This window comes from Balaenoptera borealis (genome assembly GCF_965194805.1).
Source record: "Balaenoptera borealis genome assembly, chromosome: 15".
In the NCBI taxonomy this organism is placed as follows: domain Eukaryota; kingdom Metazoa; phylum Chordata; class Mammalia; order Artiodactyla; family Balaenopteridae; genus Balaenoptera; species Balaenoptera borealis.
In genome coordinates this window covers 6803636-6826580 of record NC_138871.1, presented here as the reverse complement: position 1 = coordinate 6826580, position 22945 = coordinate 6803636, and the positions used below count along the sequence as shown (strand labels likewise).

The window sequence follows — 22945 nt, the reverse complement described above, 5'->3', positions numbered from 1 at the left end:
CTTGCAACTAAATTTATTTTGGCATTCTCCCAAATTCACTTTCTTTTTACATATTCAGCATTGCAATGGACTGCCATGGACATGACCTCTTTCAAATAATGAAAATGTGCTACCAGCTTCTTTTACTCATAAAATTGGCTCAATTTATGGCTGCCTCATTTATCCATGTTTTAAAAGACTGCACAGCACATGCAGTAAAACGAATAGCATTTGACCTTTTTAAAGGTAAACTGGTGTGCCGTTACATCAGATAAATAAAATTAATGAAATGATAAAATTGTAACAAAAATGGGTAGGTAAGGACAAATTAATGGAATGCCACGCTGCTGCAAAGAGAAATCTACAATTCGCACAACATGAATGACTCACACACAAAAGGCTGAACAAAAGCAGCCAATCATATAATGTACAAAAATGGGCAAAAATCATTTTGCTGTTGAAGTCAGGATAGTGGTCAACCACGGGTGGGTAGGGTAGGTCCTGTGAGGGGGCATAAGAGGGCTTCTAGGGGCCTGGTAATGCTCCATTTCTTAATCTGGGTGAGGGTTACACAGATGTGTGCAATTTGTAAAAATTCTTCAAGCTGTATACTTAGGATCACTTTTCCATTGTATAAATGGTACTTCCATAAGAAGTAAAAAAATAATAATAAGATTAAATGAAAAAGATAGTCAAGGCATGCACTAAAGTTCATGATTCTCAATGAGCTGCTCACCAATTTGAGCCAGGACCTCTTCACATGACCCAGTCTATCCAGTGATCACAAACTTCCTGACGCTGTTACAATAGTATCCTGATTAACAATCTTTATCAAGTGGTAAGTTTTACTTCCTGAGTGACTAAGTTGGCCATACTTGGTCACTTAAATGTCCTAGGACAGCTTCTTATTTAATAGGTTAAACTGATTACCACCCCCCTACAAAAGGTGTGGATGTTAAATAACTTTCTATTGTGTATTTCATTAGCACCGCTACAATTTAAAGCAAAGAAGCAGTTCTAAATGTGTCATTTTCAGTAAAATGTGGTTCTAAGCTCATTTTTTCAATGACGTGTTATCACACTATTTTGCCCAAGGAACAATAATCCTTACAGAGAGCCACCTACGTAAAGAAGCTAAGAGAAAGGTAGAAAAGATAAGATAATGCCAATACAAGTTGACTTATTTCTAAGAGTCCAAATACTTAAAATTAGATTTAAAACACTACCACTGCCAAATTATCCAGTAGTTCAGTAACAGTTCAAAATATCGTGCAGTTCAGTAATGTTTGGTGGGTTAAAGAGTGGTGGAGTTTTCATTTGGAATTGCAATTTCGGAAGCTGACATTAATGCTGTAAATAAGCATTAAGACAGGAGTAGACCTGGGGAAGCTTACTAAATAAGTCGTGGTGCTGATAGGGTGGTTGTTTTGCACATTCTCTCCTCCCAGTTGGGTCTTTGATGAACAAAAAGGCTTATGGTTACAAACATAATCACACACACTTTAAGTGGCTTCACAGCTGCACTTCTCAAATGGTGACCATCAATGCATGAACCAGGGGTCAAAGGCATAAAGAGGCTTTCTTTACCCTGAGAGGAGGGTCTCACTGACCCCTCTCATTATGTTTGTTCATCTATTTCAACATTGTTGCAAAGGCTGACTTCTCTTCTGATAGCTTGATCCTACCCCGCAATTCATGTCAAACCATTAAACCTAAAAGAAAGGGATATGGGACACTTCATCCATAATCTCTGCGTGAATCTCTCTGGGGTCCACATTGATTAGGGAAAACCCAAGAGAACTTGTACCCAGCACAACGAAACTCTCCACAAACTGGTGTCCGTTGCAATGAACTGAAATAACTCAGCATTTGGTTTTGCCTTCACGTGCAATGATCCCACAGACAGGGATATCTCGGAGCTAATGTTAGTTTAGGTCCATCCACAGACCCTCCCGTGTTCATGCCATTGTGAGATACAGCCGGGGACCCAGGACAAGGACAAGGTTTCATTTTAATTTATTCTCAACTTTAGCTGGGATAAGCAACATTACTTGGACTTTGGCTTATACCAGACTATGGGCGCTTACTTGCTTTAAAGAACTCTTTTGTAGCCAAAATTTAAGAAAACTAGATCTGTATCCTTAATGAAATTATAGATTTCAAATTCCTATTTACTCTTAGAGTGGGGACACTTCCCTGCTAACTGTCTGCTACCCCAAACGGAGGTTTTATACACACGCTTTTAATCCTGAGCTACCCATAGCTTTTGAAAATGTATTCTCTGGTGTTTAAGAATTTAATGTCTGGCCAGAATTCTGACAAGAAGTAAGATATAAAGTATGTTATTTTCTCAGTCTCCAGCCTGGGATAATGCTTGCTTACAAAACACTATGAGTCCTTTGTGGGGAAAAAAAATCACTATGTTTTTAAGCTTCTTTTTTAACTGGACATTAATTTGTGGAGCACCTGCAATGGTAAGCACCGTACTCAGTGCCCAGGACACAAAGATGAATAAGACAGGGTGCCAGCCTGACTGGGAGCTCACAGATTAGTAAAAGCGACAGCTACATAAATGGATGGGTGGATGGATGGATGGATAAAAATGGAGGGACGAGAAGTGCTGTGAAGTAACAAAGAAAGTAGCTCATTCCATGAGGAGCAGAGGTTTCACAGAGGAGATGGTAGAGAGGTTTAGTGACGGGTGCTCGATGGGGTAAGGGTGAGTGGATGCAGCAGATTTCAGGTAGGGAACAATTCACCGTAAAACACAGAGGCATGAGAGCACGTGGTGTGTTGGGGGACAGAGTCAAGTTCTGAGTGGCTAAAGAAGAGTAGACCTGGCTCAGGGTCCTGAGGTGTGAGCCAGAGGGGCGGGTGAGGTGAGATGGTGAAGGTCCAAGTATCTGGATTTTTATCTTCTAGGTTAGTATTTTCTAGCATATGTTTCTCAGAATACGAATTCCATAAGTTGTTCTGCAGAAAACAAAAACAACAACTAAACTACTGTTGTGGTCAAGGGAGCTTAGAAAATGCTGCTTCGAATAGTCTCCTTTCAGAGATTCACAATCCACATTTGGTGTAAGAGGCTGAGAAATATGGGAGTAAAAACCAGTGTAACTTAAACATCATTTTCGCAGAACTACTGATAACCCTCCCAACGTGGAAGACACCTGTGGGATGCTGAAAGCTGCTCTAGAACAGTGAGGAACAAAAGGAGCTGCTGGAGCCAGAATGTAACATGATCAGACTCGTGTTTTCCTTTTCATTTCCTCTTCATTAGAAAAAAAAAATTTTTTTTTTTTTTTAATCAGTACACGTCTGGTAGTGATGTGGAGGCTTAAACTACACTTGGAAGAGATTAATGGCAAAAAGCCAAGAGGTGATAAAACCCAAGAACGAGGGATCCCACTTGAGAGCCTTTCTTACATAAAATTAAAAGGAATTAACGACGGAGTAGAGGTGAATGATGGAAACAGCAAATGACAATGGCTTCAAAGGTTCTAGCTTAGAGCCCAGAGGAAAGGCCCTCTTTTAACCGAGACACAGAATTTCGGATGAAAAGCCCTCTGGGGAAGGCAGTATGAGCAGTGCTGGTCATTTTAAATCGGGGGTGTCTACAAAAACATCCATAAGGGCACATCAAGAAGCAGTTAGAAATATGGCTCTTCAGTGTAGAAGGAAGGTCGAGACTAGAGATACATGTTATAATCGTACAGATGATATATGAAGTCATCGGATGGATAAACTCCTCCCCCTACCCTCATGGGAAAACTTGTAGGGCGAAAATAGTACAGAATCCAGAATATCAACACTGCAATGTATAAAATACAAAATTAATTAATCAGCTTTATGCAACTTTTTTTTGATATTTTAATCCTAGGGGGTTTTATTGTCATTTATTGTAATCTTAAAGTTTTATTGCAATGTAAAAGGTTCTATTTTACATTATCCAAAACAGAAATATAGTGCAGAGGCAGACAAGGTTGTATATTATATTTTATTATACCATGTCATTGGTATGTCATGAAAAGGAACGAAAATAGGTTTGGAACAGAATAGGGTCTAATTTAGTATACCTGAAGCCCAGAGCAATTAAGAGAACTGACCAAAGTCTTGCCGCTGGTTAGTCTTGTTGGCGACTAACCCAATAATGATTTAAAAAAGGAAAAAGAATGAATCTGGGGCCCAGGTCTGGAAAGGAGACTGAGAAGTCCATCTGTGAATTTTAATCAAAACCATGTATTTTTTAATCCTATGAAATGAGAAGGTTGAAAATCAGTTCAAAATATGTTCTCTTTCATTTTACTTATTTCTAAGGCATGTGAGAAAGCAAGTAAAATCAAATAATTCACTTGAATAAGATTATTCACAGATATTAGAAAAGCATTTTGCTGCTTTCACATGTTCTCCTTTTAGTTTTAATTGCTGATCTTAGAGTGTTAACAATATTAACGAGTTTTTTTCTTGATGTAGCTGAATTGTGTTTCATCATAATATCATGGCATTAGCCTGACTTCTTGGGAGGGCAGTGAAAAAAAAAAGCAATATCCTACATCAACAGGGGTCTTACCATCCCACACAGCCACTCAACAAACAGTTCCCAAGTACCTAACACGAGTGAGGCACAGTCCTTACTCACCGAGGAAACACCAGGGAAAGGAAGAGGGAGCAGCACGATCATAACTGAGCTCCAGGAAGATTCCAGTAGCCACCACTTAATTGCGTACAATGATTTCAACGGACTGGCATTAAGTTCTTAAGCATTTAAGTAAAGAATACTTTAAAACCTGTGTGAGGGCTTCTCTGGTGGCGCAGTGGTTGAGAATCTGCCTGCCAATGCAGGGCACACGGGTTCGAGCCCTGGTCCGGGAAGATCCCACATGCCGCGGAGCAACTGGGCCCGTGAGCCACGATTACTGAGCCTGCGCGTCTGGAGCCTGTGCTCCGCAACAAGAGAGGCCGCGATAGTGAGAGGCCCGCGCACCGCGATGAAGAGTGGCCCCCGCTTGCCGCAACTGGAGAAGGCCCTCGCACAGAAACGAAGACCCAACACAGCCATAAATAGATAAATAAAATTAAAAAAAAAAAGAAAAGAAAGATGGAGAACATTCAATGCATTTGTTTAAAAAAAAAAACAAAAAAACCCTGTGTGAGATATAACAAGATTTACAACTCTCTTCAGAGAGAGGGGGATAAAACCCCTCAAGAGTTATGAAATACTGTTGCACTGCAATGGGAATGCACTTAACACAACTGAGCTGTACACTTAAAGATGGTTAAGATGGTAAATTTTATGCTATGTGGTTTTTTTGACCACAATTTTCTAAATTTTTAAAGGAATTATGGAATTAAATTATCTTAAACAACTTAAATTTGTCCATGAAATGCCTGTTCTATAACCCACAGGGAAGAGGGGAGCTTGCCAAGATTTTGAGGTGGGGAAGAAAGAGGTGAAATTGGATCTTTAGGAGATTAATCAGATAATGCTGTTCAGGGCTTATTAAAGAGAGGTTGACCAGATGAATATTCAAAAGCTGGAAAAGCTAGTATGAAAGTGAAGTAAATAGGAAGGTAGCACAAAGATTTGGAAGAATATGAGAGTTTTTTGGAAAGATCAACCAACAAGATATGGTATAAATAAAGAAGAACCCTAGATGATTCCAAGACATCAAGTTCCAGTGAGAACACGATACATGTTGGATGCTGTTTAACCACCAAGGCCCCTGAGATACATGCCAGAAACTCGAACCAAGAACTCAGATGAACCCAACTCACCGCAGCCCTCACTAACTCAGCTGAGCCATCACTTTTTCTCCCAGGGAGGTTACCCTACTCACCTATCCCTACATAGTCTTCACTTGAAGTTTACTGGGGAGGAGAGGGATTAACAGAGAAAGGAAACAGTCATTTCATTTCCAATTTGATGGAACTGAAGAAATTTCTGGAGGGTGAAAGAGTCTCTTCTAAAACTTCACTGTGCTCTAGGAAACAGAACTGAGAAAAATTAATCCCTTTACAGACTTTATGCCTTTAGGCAATCTGACAATTGGTGATCTTCCTTCGGTTTTGGATCTTAGTTCTGCAGGCAACTCAGAAACTCTCTTGCTCTGATCTGTACAAAAGGTCATCTGGTGTTTCCAGATCCATCTCTGTGGTGTTCCATTCACTAAAACAGCAGATTAAATTAATCTTGGCTGTTCAACATTCACAAGGCCCGCAAGGCTCTCCTCTCCATTCCAACGCTTGGGCAGAGGGGAAAAAGCTGAGTCAGAATGTCAGTATATTTGAGTTGAAGAATCTTACCACGGCATGTGGTATTGAAAAAATAAAAAAATAAAACTAAAGTTTTTAATTAAAACCTTCACAACCTTATCACAAAACGTTTCAGCCTTTGCAGATTAAATGGAATTTTCCACTTAAAAGAAGCATACTCAATTTCTAGGGGAAAAAACAGTACCTGGAAAAGCAAAATGAATTTTTTTCCCACTGGAATGTACATATTTAGACTATCTTACCTACTTCTATTCTTTAAATTTAAGCTTAAATATTTATTTTCCATTTTAAAAGTAGGCATATTTTAATTTCTAATCTAAGGATATTGTGGTCTACTAAATATTTTATGTTATTTTTTTTTACTTCTGCTAGCTACCTAATCTATGAAATACAGCTCAGGAAAAAAATGCAGTCATAAAACCTGTTGGTATAAAGATAAGCAGTTTATTTAATATCTAATTAAATGTGGTCACCAGAGAAATCACAGCTTATGAAACTTTATCAGAAAAAGATTAATCCATTTCAGGCTTAACCCAAATGTCATAAGAGAACTCATGAATTTAGATAGGAATCCACTTATTATTCCAAGAAATTTTCATATTGAATAAGAAGAACCTATATTACTGGCTATATTTATACTTACTTCAATCAAACTTATATACTTTGTAATATCATTGATTTCAGGGGTAATCATCATATATAATAATATAATAGGGAGCCTTTCTCTATTTGTCAAAAATTTCTATAATGTCCTAAAACACTTTATGAATTTATAGATCCCATTCTTTCAGAAATTCAACAAATTACATAGACTGTGTCATTTTAATTCAAAAACAACAATTCAACAAAAACTACTGAACGAACACCTATTATACGTTGGACTCAGGCACTGGGGAAGTCAGAATGGGGAAATAATTCTTTCCTTTGAAGGGCTCATGGAAACCATGAGAGACAAACCTTTAAACAAGCAACCACTGATATACAGTAATAAGTACTATACGGCACAGACTGCTTGTTTTTCTCCAAATCTATTCGTGTCTTCTTCCGTAATGATAAAAATTTTCTCTGGGCACATGGTGACCCGCATAAAGACTGGATGCTTTCCTCAGCCTTCTCTGAAACTAAGAGAGCCGGGTGACTAATTCTGCCCAATGGGATATGAAAGAAAGTGGTTTGTGTTCCTTCCAAGTTGAACCGTGAAAGGGCAGGATGCGCTTCGCTTTCCCTTCTCTCTTCCCAGGCTGGAAAGGAACATGGACCATCTTGGATCACGTGGATGAGCCTAACACTCCTACTGGTCATAGAACAACAGGAGAAAAGGCGTCCGAGTCCATAACAGGATATCACAGAACAGAAGCCCCACACCGTCTCAGATTTAAAATGAAAGAAAAATTAACTTTTGTCTTGTTTTCTAAGCCACTGTTTTTGGAATCTATCATGTGAAGCAGCACTCTGCTCTAATTAATTTATAATAGAAATGCTTCTTTTCCTGAGGATTGTGTAACTAGAAAATGCCCATTAAAAGGAAAAATGAAAATTTAACAGTCTAAGTGGAGAGTTTGATTTATAACTTTTTCATGAAAAAATAAACCCCAGAATTATAACAATAAATTAATCTTATAATTAATACAACAGAAATGAGAATTAAAATTTTGTAAATTCTTAGAAAAAAATGACAAGTAATCATTGGGGTATAAATATATATATATATATTTTTTTTTTTTTTTTACAAAAATAAATGATCATGTGATACAACTATGGGAAAAAAATCAGAGGCAGTAAGAAACAGAAGGTACACCCCAAACTGAATCACTGACATGAAGAAAAGGCTTAGGAAAATAATAGTGAGTGCAGGTGAAAAAGTACAGATCAAAGCAATTAGAAAGGAACTAACAGATCTGGAAAAAAAAGACCAATATGACTCAACATAAGGATAATTCAATTCAAAGGCAAATCAAAACCAGTACATGTGAAAAACATGTGCAAACACTTAATATATATAAAAAAAAAATTCCCTGAACTAGAAGAGTGAACTAATCTTGAAAAACTGAAAGAGCACTCCATATTTCAGGAAATGCTCAGTACTGAAACATTTTCATTAAGCTGCAGAATTTTAAAGAAGAAATTATTCAGGTATTTAAGCAGAAAGAATGAAACATCTACATGAAATAACAGGATGGGTATACCAGAATGTACATCAAAGCTCAAGAGCAGCTCCACGTTTGATGAATCCAAAGAAATATAAAGCCAGGAAGAAAGAGAAAGAATGTTATCTGGAGTGAAGTTCATCTTATGTTTGTGATTTTTTTTCTGGATGGTAGGATTTGAGTTGGCTTTTATTTCTTTTTAAGATTTTTTTATTTACTTATTTATTTTATTTTTCGCTGCGTCCGGTCCTAGCCGCGGCACACGGGATCATCACTGAGGCATGCAGGATCTTCATTGGGGTGCGCGGGCTCTTTGTCGTGGTGTGCAGGCTTCTCTCTAGTTGTGGTGTGGGCTCCAGAGCGCATGGGCTCTGTAGTTTGTGGCACTCGGGCTCTAGTTGAGGCACGTAAGTTCAGTAGTTGTGGAGCGGGGGCTTAGTTGCCCCACGGCATGTGGGATCTTAGTTCCCTGACCAGGGATCGAACCCGTGGCCCCTGCATTATAAGGCGAATTCTTTACCACTGGACCACCAGGGAAGTCCCCTAATTTGGTTTTTAAATTTCATTGTTCTTCATTATTTAAATTGTTTAAATGAGCATGTAACTTATTAATAAAAACAGTAAGTAATGAAACAGAAAAATATCAAGAATAAGATGGAAAGTAAATACGCCAATATGTCAACACTTCTCAATTCTAGGTGGTGACTTTCTAATTTCCAAGTATTATTGTTGTATTTTATAAGAGGAACTGGCCTTGAAAAAAGGAATTTGGCAGGCAGACTAGGAAAGGATAACACTCCAAGCATAAGCAAAGAGAGAAAAGTGTGATAGAAAATGACATGCTTATTAGGACACAGCAAGATCACTGGTAAGCAGATGGAGATAAAGGCTGGGTCGGATTATATGCTATGTTTGAACTTCATTCTAGTCTTTATTTCTGTCACTGAGTCACCAAACATCATAAACCAATGAAAGTAGGTGTGTCTCTATCAGGTGCAGAAACAAACTCAATGTCTAGAACTCAGGGACAAAATAATTCTGTACTAGATGAAACAGAATCCTATTCTAGATGTTGAGGCAAAGATAAACAGGAAGCAAGCCTGACCTCAAGGTACTTATTAACAAGATATTTTTGAGATCAGACGGACACAAAGAAAAGTAAATAATAATATATGGTAATACAACACATGTGGACATGATAGGAATTTAGAAGAAAGTAAGTTCTTTGATGGTTGAAGCAGACTGTCAAAGTGGTAGGACTTGAGAAAGGCTGGACATGTTGACGTAAAATTTCCAGTTTCATAAGAAATTGTATCATAAGATTCCCTACCTATAGCTATATCACAATTCCATAAAGATGGACCATTTATCTCTTTTCTTACTGAAATTATAAAGAAAAGATATACTAATTCATCAGTTATACTGGAATTTGACTATGTGAAAAAAGTAAAGCCTTACCTTATAGCAAAATAAGTTCCAGATAGGTAACTTTTCATCTAGTTCTTTCATGGTTTCATAGGTTAGATTTAACTCTTCAATATACCTATGGAAATAGCCTTTAAAACATGGGTTGGCCAAAAAGTTCGTTCGGGTTTTTCTAACCCAATACAAAGGAAGCCATCACAGGAAGAAAGATACAAAATGTAATTTCACTACTATAAACAATGTTAATCAAAAGACTAAAAATTGCTTACAATATATTTAGGAAAGGTCAACTTTAAAGAACTCTTTCTCAGTAAGAAAAAATACAAATACTTCAACAGAAAAATGGGTAAAGGACATGAACAGAAAATTTACAAAGATTATATATGATAAGGTTTTGTTCATTTAGAATTATAAATTAGGGCTTCCCTGGTGGCGCAGTGGTCGAGAATCTGCCTGCCAATGCTGGGGACACGGGTTCCAGCCCTGGTCTGGGAAGATCCCACATGCCGCGGAGCAACTAGGCCCGTGAGCCACAGCTACTGAGCCTGCGCATCTGGAGCCTGTGCTCCGCAACAAGAGAGGCCGCGATAGTAAGAGGCCCGCGCACCGCGATGAAGAGTGGCCCCCACTCGCCGCAACTAAAGAAAGCCCTCGCACATAAACGAAGACCCAACACAGCCATAAATAAATAAATAAATTAATTAATTAATTTTAAAAAAAAGAATTATAAATTAGATGTCTAAGAATTTTTTCTTGGGAAATATTATATCAACACAAAATTTATTTATAAGGCCATTCATTGCAGAAAAATTTACAATAGTGAAAATTAAAAAAACTGAAAACAGCTTAAATGCCCAACAAAAGGATTATGTAAGTAAATTATGGTACCTCCACAGGATAAAATCACTGAAATCTCTCAACTAAATAAGATGCAAAAAACAGCACTGAATGTTGCCAAAGACTGTTCAGTGACATGATAAAGTGGTTATGGTATGTTAGAAAAATGAATGGGATAATGACCATATATAATAGATTCATTCCAATTCCATAAAGACGCTGGAAGTATAGGAAAAGACCAGAAAGATCTATACCAAAATGTTAATTATGATCATTTCCAGATTGTAGGATTACAAGTGATTTTTTTTCTCCTTTATGTTTTCAATTTCATCCAAATTTTTACAGTGAAGACATGCTACTTTCAAAATCTTTGCTGACCTCTGCAGCAAAACTTCTGGAGACAGTTGTCTATATGTAATGTGTCAATTCCTCTGCTTGATTCTCTCTTCAACCCAAACAGGCTTTGGCCCCAAAACATTTCCTCCATGTTACTAAATACAACATCAGCAAAATTTACACTGGTGATCATTCCCTCCCTGTCTTGACACCCTCTTTCCTTGTGGCTTCTGGACACTGCACTCTGTTTTCTTCCTGCCTACTGATCCCTTTTTCTCCGTCTCCTTTGCGGGTTCCCTCTACCCATCAATCCCTTGACGTAAGACTGCACCAGGGCTCAGCCCTCTTCTTGAGCCACACTCACGCCCTGGGAGACCTCATCCAGCCTCAAGGCGTTAGATACCACGTGTATGTGGGAAACTCCCAAATCTCCATCTCTGGCCCAGATATAGATTTCCTTCCCTACCAAACTCCAGAATTGTCACTGCAAATTGTGTGCCCACTTACCACCTCCACTTGGATGACTAAGAGACACCCCAAACTCAATAAGCCCAGTAAACTCCTGCTCTTCCCCCCAAACCCTGCTTCCCATACAGCTTTTCCCATCTCAGGTGACAGCAACTTCCTTTCAGTTGCTCAGGTCAAAATCTGACCTCAGTTCCTCTCCATCTGTCATCCGAGCCGTCAGAAAACCTTACCGGCTCTCCTTCAATGTAGATCCAGAACCCAATCTTCTCATTATCTTTGCTACCACCTTGGTCCTAACCACTATCAGCTCTCCCCTAGATCAGGGCAGCAATCTGCCGACTGAGCTCCTGCTTCTACCCCTGTCCGGTTACAATCTGCTCTTAATATGACCACCAGACTGATCCTTGTAACACCTAAGTCAGATCACAACACTTGTGCTCAAAACCCGCCAATGGCTCCCCATTCTCACTCATGGTAAAGCCCAAGCAAGTCCTTATTGGGCCAAAAAGGCTCAGATGGTGGGGCTTCTCCTCCCGTCCCCGTCCTCGCCGCAAGCTCCACTTCAGCGCACGCCTCGCTGCTATTCCAGGGCAAGGGGCTTGTCCCCACCTGGGCCTTGGCTCAAAACGCCCACCCTACTCTACCTGACACTTCCTCCATCTGTCTTCCTGGCGAACTCCCTCACCTTCTTGCTCAAATCTCACTCGCTCAGTGAGGATTACGCTAACCACCCTTTCTAACCCTGCAACCCAATCCCTATCCTCTGACCCCATGTGCATCCCCGGCCCCCTTTACTCTGCTCTGCTTTTTCCTTTTCCTCTAATACTTATCACCACTTACAAAAGGTTATACAGAAGTGATTTAGATGGGATATGATGAAGCAAGGAAGGCTACTCTGAAAACTCACGCTTAAATGGACTTGAATGTCTATCGGGAAAGGGTGGCATGACCCCACGTGGTGTACTGTCCAGAGGGGCACGGCGAGGACTTAACCTACAGGAGTTAATAGTAAAACACAACAGAAATAGACAGCGACTTGAAATCCCAGTGGGCACAACTAAAGCTAAGAAGCATGAGGGAATTCCCTGGTGGTCCAGTGGTTAGGACTCTGTGCTTTCGCTGCCAAGGGCACGGGTTCAATCCCCGGTCGGGCAACTAAGACCCCACAGGCCACCGTGCAACCAGCATGGAGCGGCAAAAGAAACAAACAAGCAAACAAAAAAAACTAAGAAGCATACGTTACAGAGAGGTGGATTTGCAGGTCAACATAGGAAAGGTGAGAGCATCCAAACATGGGAAGGCCCCCCAGGAGGCTGTGAGCTGCCTCTTGGCTGTGGAGTTTGGACACAGACAGGATGCGCCTGTATGGGGCTGACACAGAGAAGAATCAGACATGCCACTGGGATTTGGGGGAGACCTTCCGTCACCAACGCTCTCCCTCTGAGATTTTCAAGACATCCGAGAATCAAAGGGAAGGGGAGCCGAAGGGCTGGTAAATAGGTGAATGTGTACACTTTTCTGTTTTCCACTGTTTATCCTTCTGTCACACATTTAAACAGGTCAACCATTTACTGCACTGCCCAAGGGCTACGTGGACCTGAACGCTACGTAACCGGCAATACTTCCGAAGGATGTGTCTGGAAGACGACAAATAAACAGAGCTCTGGATAACTATGTGTATTACGTGTGTGTAAATTATGAACCAGTGCCTTACCACGAGTAACTGGAATAGCGATCGTGACAGAAACAGGATCAGCGAAGCACAGAGAGACACACAGAGGGAAAGGGCCAAGGGACATTCTGGGCATCAGCGCCCACTGGAATCAAGGGGGCCTCCAAGAAGCCCAAGTATCCCAGGCTCTTTCAAGTCCATGAAAACTTAATTCATGGGGCAGAAAGTTTGAAGATGCAGGCTCTTCCCTACAGCCCCCCACAGCCCTGCTCATTGCCACGTCTTTTCGCCACAGCTCACATCACGTGGCCGGAAACCAGAATCATGGCGTACACGGCCCGCCACACGTGTTGCCCCCCAGCCAGGGCTTCTGCTCACGGAAACCAAACAAAGGAGAACAGGGAGAAAGAGGCCCAGCCTGCTTCAGCTTTTGTTTCCGAGGCCAGCATATAGCTCTGTGGTTTATTTCACTTGGGCTGTGTTTACATACATCAGTAAGTATGGTTCCCATTTCCCTTCGGAACAGCGGCTATAAATTACTTGTTGGAAGTGGCGGCCTCCTCTCTTCCCATAAAAGGTTGGGCAGAAATTACTGAGGCCCCAGCGAGAGGAGGTCAGGGGTTGGAAGGGAGTGACTTCCTTCACCCACGTCCTTAAATTAATCGACTGATTCAACAAATACCTAACTAAGCACAAACTATGCGCCAGTCATAGTCAGGGATGCTTTCCTAAGCAAAGCAGTCAAAACAAAACAGAAATCCTTGCCCTCACAAGACACCCCAATTCTAGTGAACTTCATCCACCTCACCTCAATTCCCGGATTCTGAGCTCTCAGACCATCTAGGGCTGAGCATATCAGAAGGGAAATGTGAGGCAGCCAGAGCTACTATAAATAAGTGTAATAATAATTATAGTTGTTACCATTAGTGTGGATGTCTTGAGTGTCTACTATGTGCCCGCCACTGTTCTAAGCACTGTACATTATTAACTTATCAAATAGTCATAAAAATGCCATCAATGGGCACTGTTGCATTGAACTGTGATCCCCCCAATTTTAAATTCTAAATGGAAATAGGGTCTTTACAAAGGTAACTGAGTTAAAAGGAGGTCCTTAGAGTGGGCTCTAATCCAATATAACTGATGACCTTACCAAAAGGGGAAAATGGGACAGACACAGGTAGAGGTTTCACACCCTGAACACACAAGGAGAAGATTACCATCTACAAGCCAAGGAAAGAGGCCTGGACTAGATCCTTCCTCATGACCCTCAAAGGAAACCAAGTCGGCTGACACCTTGATTTTGGGCTTCTAGCCTCCAGAACTGTGAGACAATTCATTTCTGCTGTACTAAGCCAACCAATCTGTGAAAGTGTCTGCTGGCCCTGAAGGCTGACCTTGGGTCAAAATAGAAAACTGCCATGTCCAGGGGTGGCCAGCAGGCCACTGGTCCCCTGGTGCAGCCCCGGATGGAGCATGTGAAGAGCAGGACAGGGCTTCCCTGGTGGCGCAGTGGTTGAGAATCTGCCTGCCAATGCAGGGGACGCGGGTTCGAGCCCTGGTCCGGGAAGATCCCACATGCCGCGGAGCAACTGGGCCCGTGAGCCACAACTACTGAGCCTGCGCGTCTGGAGCCTGTGCTCCGCAACAACAGAGGCCACGATAGTGAGAGGCCCGCACACGGCGATGAAGAGTGGCCCCCGCTTGCCGCAGCTAGAGAAAGCCCTCGCACAGAAACGAAGACCCAACACAGCCAAAAATAAATAAACAAACAAACAAACAAACAAACAAATTAAAAAAAAAAGAGCAGGGCACCCCATTTACTACAGAGGTATCACTAACGCATCTTCCTCATGTGGGTAAGCAATGTTGCCGCTCAGCCCAATTAAACATGCTATTTAATACTCTGTGCCTTCAAAGAGATCTATTTCAATGAGTCATTCTAAATACTTGCTACCTGAAAATGTTAATGTTTTCTTCTCAGCCCCAGTCTTGTTCAATTTCTATTTCATTTAACTGGAACTAAAGCTCAAGTATGATGTGGTCCACGGCAGATAATAATAGCTCAGCAAAGCCGAATACACAGAATGAGAAATTCCATCCCAGACTCGGCAATAAAATCTCAGGAGGGGGCTAACTGTTAAATAAGGGAGAGTCGTGTCACTCAGGCTTTGCTGTATTAATCCAGGATAATCTCAGTCTTCAGGACTGCAGTTACTTTTAACAAAATAAACACAAAAGAACTTGCAGAATTTTATTTTTCTTTCTCCTCCCACCTCTCGTCATGGGGCCTCTGTCTCTCCAACTCACACATACACACACACACACACACACACACACACACACATGCAAAACCACTGCTAATAATACCCTCATTTGTATATCTTGTTTGCTTTTGTCGTTTCAGGGGCATTTCAAATAAGAATAATGTAGCCAGTATTTTTTGAATGCTTACCATGATATCACTGTGCTAAGCACATTACATACTTTATCTCATCTACTCCTCCCTCCGGTAACTCTGTCAAGCAGATATTATCATTCTCTCCACTTCACAAGGAAGGAAACGGAGGCGAAGTTCAACCCCTGGCTCCCGGCCACACAGCTAACAAATGACAGAACCAGGATGGGAACCCAGTCTTTGCAGGCGTCCAGAGCCCTGGCCATTCCACGGAGCTCCGCGCCAGCCTGCATGTGCCTTCTGACCAAGAAAGGATGAAACTCAAAAGAATAGGCTTTCCTCACTGGACTGTGGAGTGACCCTTTCTCTAGGGCGGGGGAGATGCTGGACCACACATCATCTTTTCAAGTGGCTCCAAACTCACAAGCCTCAATCTCTCAAGTAGCCCCAGGTCTGGAATAACACCCACAAGGTTGCAGTTTAAGGGAAAACAGCCCTGTCATCCAACTACATGCTTTCTGGGACAGGAAGCTTTATGAGAACAGAGAAAATACACGGGGAAAGTGAAGTGGGGCTTGCCAACCACCTCCATCTGGGTCCCGCCCACAACGCCTCCACTGCTGGGAGCAGCTTCCCACCTCAAGGCTGGAAGACTCAGCTTTATAATGTGAATCTAAAGGAGCCAGAGGGGAAAGGGGGACGGAAAAAGCCACCTGCACCTTCTCACCACAGGACAAATTTTAATATGCTTTCTTCATCATTTCCAATAAAAGATCATAGCAACCGAAGTTACTTTTAAGTGATTGAGTGCTTTACATTTTAGGGCCCCAATGACCAAACGTAAGAGTATCAACAACTACGGAAACATTTCCACTTGCCAGGCTTCACCCTGGCCTACAGCATGACCCATGTATAAGATGGAAAACAGGGCTTCCCTGGTGGCGCAGTGGTTGAGAATCTGCCTGCCAATGCAGGGCACATGGGCTTGAGTCCTGGTCTGGGAGGATCCCACGTGCCGCAGAGCAACTGGGCCCGTGAGCCACAACTACTGAGCCTGCGCGTCTGAAGCCTGTGCTCCGCAACAAGAGAGGCCGCGACAGTGAGAGGCCCGCGCACCGCGATGAAGAGTGGCCCCCGCTCGCCACAACTAGAGAAAGCCCTTGCACAGAAACGAAGACCCAACACAGCCAAAAATAAATAAATAAATAAATAAATAAATTGTTTTTAAAAAGTAAAATTAAGATGGAAAACAAGTGCTTTCATCCCATATCTGAGATCAAAATTGTGAGTCTTCACTTCTAAGTCCAAGCGGTACCAGTTCTCCGCATCCTGGCTGAGTGAATGGAAGATGCTCATTTTGTGGAGAGGAAGACACACAGAGAGTAACCATCGATGCCACTGCTAAGCCACACTGTGAAGGAGGCCATGGTGATGGTGACGATGAGACCAGAACAGACAGGGACCCTCATTCCATCAGGGAGCAATCAGAGAGCATCCTTGGATTTGAAAACAACAGCTCAAACGTAATTAAGAAATTTAGACTGGCATGAATATGTAATGTACACATTTCTTTGCAGATGCCTTTTTCCTCTGACAGGCTGGTGCCAACTTTCATTTGGAAGAAATCCATTTTCGTACAAAGGTAACCAAGAGTGACAGGACATAGGAAGCCTACCTCATTTCTCTTCTGTGAACTTTAAAAAAATCAGTTAATTGCTTTTCTAGAAAAGCTATTTTATGAAATCACAGTGCTTCACCTTTCTGCTCTTTATTCGTGGTATAAATGGTGATTTTAAAATGCCCATCATGAAAATGCTATGATTAATCAATACATCTTAAACAGTATAACGACTTCTTTTAACAAACAGAAATTTGATCAACCAAAAATGGTCACTGTGTTCTTGTGGATGAATTGTCAACCCCTAGGAAAACTCCTAACATACAGTCTATTAATTGATATTTAAACGTAGGTGCCTCTTTCCCCTTCACTGACTAAGCCACAGGGAGGGGCGGCAGTCACTGGTTTCCTTCCTTCCCCGGCTTTGCAAAGGCCTACTTTTCCCAGCTCTTCAAGGGCTCTGCAAGAGCAGTTTAAGTCACTGCCGTTTATTAAATTAATAGCAAACAGGAACTAAAACACGTGTGTTTCAGAATGCCACTGCTGAAGCTGTAATGTGCCAAACGAACTGATTTCATAGGCTGAGACCCATATTTTATCTCCACGGCACTGCATTATTAGGCTCTTTGTATAGCATTACCCCATTTCTGCCTTGCCTATAGCACCTAGCACATAAGTATGTATTTTTTATTTCTAACAAATTTGAGACTCATAGAAAGCACTCTTTTCCAATCTAAAATTACCATTTTAGATAATTTCTTATCCTATTTCAAATAACAACGTCTTACTAGTGCATGAGCCAAAGACAGGCACTGTGAAACTAATGATGCAAAAGCTTCAGGGGCTCTGGAGCCAAGGTTCCTCCAAGGTCCCAAGAGGGGCCCTAAAAATGTGTTTATATATGTTTTTGTAAATATTTCAAGTGTGGGGACTTCCCCGGTGGCGCAGTGGTTGAGAATCCGCCTGCCAATGTAGGGGACACAGGTTCGAGCCCTATTCCAGGAAGATCCCACATGCCGTGGAGCAACTCGGCCCATGCGCCACAACTACTGAGCCTGCGCTCTAGAGCCTGTGAGCCACAACTACTGAGCCCACGTGCCACAACTACTGAAGCCCGCGCGCCTAGAGCCCATGCTCCGCAACAAGAGAAGCCACCGCAATGAGAAGCCCGTGCAATGCAATGAAGAGTAGCCCCCGCTCGCCGCAACTAGAGAAAGCCCATGCGCAGCAACAAAGACCCAACGCAGCCAAAAATAAATAAATTTACACATATTAAAAAAAATATTTCAAGTGTAAAATATTTCCGTATTCTTTATTTCCTAAACAGGACCCCCAAGACGGTATAAATGTTGGGTCCCACAACCTATATCTGCCCCTCTAGGTTAACAGTAAATTATATGCCACACGTTAAGGGCAAAATATTAATTGTGTGTGTGTGAGACAAAAAACAATTCACTTCAACTGGAAATAAGATTCAGTGTGCCCTGCCCTGGAACGTTCTAGAATGCCTGCTTCAGCCATTCCTTAAGGCCCCTCTCTGCTACCTAACAGGAGTCACTCTTCCAAGTGGCAGGCCAGGGAAGGCTCACTTAATGAGGGGTGATGTCAGGAATGAAAGACTCAGCTACAAAAACAAAATTATGTTTTTCATTAACACAAAACTGAGCTGGGGAAAGCCAGCCAAGAGGCAGGTGTATCAGTTAAGGAATTCCCTTGAGGGCCTTCACTTCCACATCAAATTGCACTAAATTTCTCTACACTAATTACCTATTATTGAAGATGAAAGAATGATAACAAATGATTCGCCACAGCAGCTGACAGAGTGCACGTGTCGGAAAGAATGAAGGATTTACCAAGTGCAAAATCAGACAAGAGAGATTCACAAATTCTCAATTTAAAAAAATAGCATAGACTCTTTCTCTACTATAAGGACTATGAAGGTGAGGGAATTTTCTCAGGCCTAGAAGCCCAATTTTATTTATTTTTATTTTTTTATTTTTATTTTTTAGAAGCCCAATTTTAAATTTTGTCTGGACTGTGAGAGAAACTGCAAATTAAAAGTGAAGTGCTGGAGTCTTAATTTATTCAATTCACGTAAATTTCTTGGAGGCAGAGATCACATCTTCAATTTTTTTTTTTTAATTTCTCACACCACATTACACCGAGCCATTGATTTGATTTTCTTATGGGGAACATCCCTATCCAGTGTCATACAGCTATATTTTCACTTCCCTTGTCTTCATATCATTTTTACCCAATGCTTCCTTTTAGCCCCCAAATTCTTCACACTGTCTTAAGTCTTGCTCTCCAGCTAACATCCTGAAAAAGTGTAGTCAGGTAATGTAAGTTCCCTTCAGGTCATCTCCTCTGTCAATTTTCCTAAAACACACATTCCCTCTCTCAGTGGAAATCAATGTCAGTACTAATGAAAGGACATTTTCATAGAGGTGGTATCTGTTTAAAAAATATATAGGCATTAACTTTTTTAAACGGTTTGCCACACTGTTTTAAACCCTCCAAAAAATAAAAGCAAATATTCCCTCAAATCAAATTAGTTGATAAAATTCTTCCATTTTCATTATGATTGTGGCTTTAAGAAACGCCCTATAAATACTGAATGATACATCTGCAAAAGGTTATTTCTTAATCCCTTGGGTACTGTAAAGAAACCAACCCATCAACCAACAAACCCTTTGAGTCTGAAGGCTAGGAAGCATAACTTTCAAACTTCCAGGTAGCACCCTGTTGCCCACTGGGAAAGAGGCATGTTATTATAATTGTGGACTGTTTGAACACACAAGATTTACAAGATTCAAATTACCAGAGTGTCCATAATATGCAAAGCTTTTGGCTAAAATAAGGACTGTATACCCTCCCCCACCAAAAAAAAAAAAAAAACCACCACCACCACCCCACCAACTATAACTTTGTTCCACAAACAACACTTCTTCTTACTTCTTTTCTATCAATGTATGACTGGCCTCTTTGAAATATACCTCGTATTGACAGAATGTTAGGAGAGTTCAATGTCATGGAGGGAAATGAAACACTTCCTGTATAAAACCTCTAATTTCTCTCGGCATGACCCTCTATCTCAGGCATTTCCCTCCTTCTGTGATTACCCAACACCTGTACAGGGTATCATTTGCAATCGAGGGTCCTGAAAGGGCATCCTGGAAGTGTCCATGTGATCAAGGACATACCCAAAAGCCTAATGAAACTGTAGAGTTAACCACATAAGGCTGCCCTGGTTGTCAAAAACGGGCTTTCCACCAGAGCTTTATCAACTCATCAGGTTCCAAAGTAAATAAATTGTTACCTAATAAACTTGGAGTTTCTTTGGTACATAAAAATCATTTTAACAAGGAATCACTGGGGATTAAAATTATAAAGGGAATCCTGGTGGTTACAAGTCACCTCTGTTCAAAAATGAGTCATGCTTTATTGGCTGGTACAGGCTATTTGATGAGGAAAACAAAAATCAAAGAGCTTGACGAATTCAGTTCTGTCAGAGGGTAACTACATGTGTTTCCTACAAACTTCTAAAAACATAAATGCTTGCAGAACTTACGTTTTGCTCCCATTAATTCCTAATTAACACTTTTTGGGATCCATCATAAATGAATAATCAAAAGAAGTTACCGGTATACATGTCACTTAATTTCCTCATGAGAACCTGTGTAAACATCTCAGAGTAATAAATGTGTCTTCTCTAAGGGGAATACATTGATCTCCCGATGGGTGCCGGGCGCTTTCTGAGATGAGAGCTCAGAAATGGGTAAAGCTCAGCCTTATTGGACAGGCAATGAGAAATGTCAAATTATTTGTTTCGTTTGGTTACTAGATCAAATTAAGATACAAAGAATATTCTGGCCACACTGTTATTCCATCTTTAGAAAAGAATATATCAAAAAAAAAAAAGTGAACAGTTCCTAAGTACAATGTTCTGGAGCTCACGTTGTATTTTAGTTGGTATACCATATCACAGCAAAACAAAACAAAACAAATGTGCAGTCATATTTTTTCTTCACGTGCTCTGGACAACTGTCATCAATTTGGAATAGAGTACGAGATGTGCTTTTCTCAAACAAAACCTCATTTTCCATCCAGATGTACTGTTCAAGTGACCGCAGCCTCTTTGCTACCTCTGTGATTGTAATTTACTTCTTTTGAAGTCTAACAGTCCATACATCCATCCTATGTATTTTGTAATGCAGTGAAAAAACACTTTAGAATAAACTCAAAATGTAAACCAGAAGATTCTGAACTAAAATATTTCACTCTCTTCGTATAACCTAAGATCATTTTTACAGGACAAGGAGAATTCTCACTTGATTAGCAACAACCAACCCGGATCTCAAATATTTTAATATGGATGGGACACCTGAAACATCTGAATAATCACCATATTCAATATTGAATCATTTAACAATTACTTTAAAACTCATGATGAGGTCTACCTTGTGATGTTTGTCCTGAAACATTTCAAAACTGACAAAAATGTTGAATTTCTGAACTCTTTTACACAAAAATTAACCTCTTTACATACTAAAAGCTTTGACATGCTTTTATTCCAGTGTATAAAATCTCTGACAACACTGGCTTGTGCACAAAAAAAAAAAAAAAAAAAATCCCTTGAACTATACTGACGGAGGCATTCCTTCCTGAACTAACACAGACACACCACAACAGCATTTGTTGGTACTTAAAAATATTCTGATTATAATCAATTTGAGATTTTAAGAAATCATTATGGATGTGTCCATCCTTCCGTATCGATGGCTACAAATCCCACATGACATCAGTCACACACTGAAATAAAGACGCATGGGAATGGAATTTACAACTAGTCAGGTCGTCCCTTGAAACTACTCAGATGCGTGTAAGTGGTGTTGAGAAGAGACTCACCTCTCCTTGTTTGGGGATGCTGAACTTGGAAAGCTTGGCCTTGGCTCTGGCGGACTCTGGCTTGGTGCCCGAGGCTCCCCTGTATGACGCACAGTGCACGCTGGTCTCTGTGGACGACTTCAGCTTCGGAGACTCGTCGGGAGCCTGATCTTGGCCATCCATCGGTCGCACGTAGGCAGTCGGTTTCTGCTGGACGAGGCTAGGTTTTGAAGCCAGGGATGGAGGAAAGTTCTGAACACAGTGGCCACTGCCACTGTGCTTGGCTCCCATAGCAGGTGGCCTGTCCTGGGTCTGAAGACCCACCTCGACGTTGCACACCTGTTTGGTCCGCGGCTGCTGTCTGCCAACACCATCTCCAAGCAAGGTCCTGAGAGAGCCCTGTTGTGCTGATTTGGAAGAAGAAGAAGAAGAGGAAGATGAGGATGAGGGGCTCGAGACACAGGGGTTAGGGTTTTTATTATGGTTCTCTGGGTGAGCAGATCTGTTCAAATCAAGCGTCCTGTGTCCGTGCTTACTTGCTCTCTGTTGGCCATCGGATGGTGGGTGCCCGGCCTTCTGCCAGCCCACGGTGCCCCTCTTACTCTGCTGCCCAGGGACCACTGCTGGGGTGGAGGACGTGGTGCTGCAGACGGATGCAGGCTGGGTCTGGGCTCTCGAATCTGCAACAAAATGCTCGTCAATCTTGTTCACGGGAGCCTGAGGAACCCCAGGTTTGGGAACGCCAACGAGATGACTCTGATTCGATCTATCCGTTAAAAAGTCTTTCATTTCATCGTAATTGCCTAAAGTGTTCTGGAGCCGGTTGGAGAGCTCATCCCCCTTGTTAGTCTGGAAAAAGAAGAACATAACATCCATACTCCTGTTACAGACAATGGAAACACGGGAAG

General features: G+C 41.3%; 1 protein-coding gene and 1 long non-coding RNA gene across 5 annotated transcripts in view; one reads left to right on the top strand and one right to left on the bottom strand.

The window, feature by feature from the left end:
* The window catches only part of LOC309611591, a 249290-nt gene that overhangs the window by 11244 nt on the left and 215101 nt on the right, over positions 1-22945 (top strand). The window lies entirely within an intron of this gene.
* The window catches only part of AFF3 (ALF transcription elongation factor 3), a 561375-nt gene that overhangs the window by 446088 nt on the left and 92342 nt on the right, over positions 1-22945 (bottom strand). For 3 of the 4 annotated variants that reach the window (XM_082356113.1, XM_082356115.1, XM_082356116.1), the window contains 2 exons: positions 22574-22886; positions 22059-22444 (listed from right to left, as the gene is read on the bottom strand). In XM_082356113.1, the coding sequence (XP_082212239.1) occupies positions 22059-22444; positions 22574-22886 (699 nt within the window). Of the gene's footprint in view, positions 1-22058; positions 22887-22945 lie in introns of all 4 variants that reach the window. The other variant, XM_082356114.1, reaches the window with a different exon arrangement.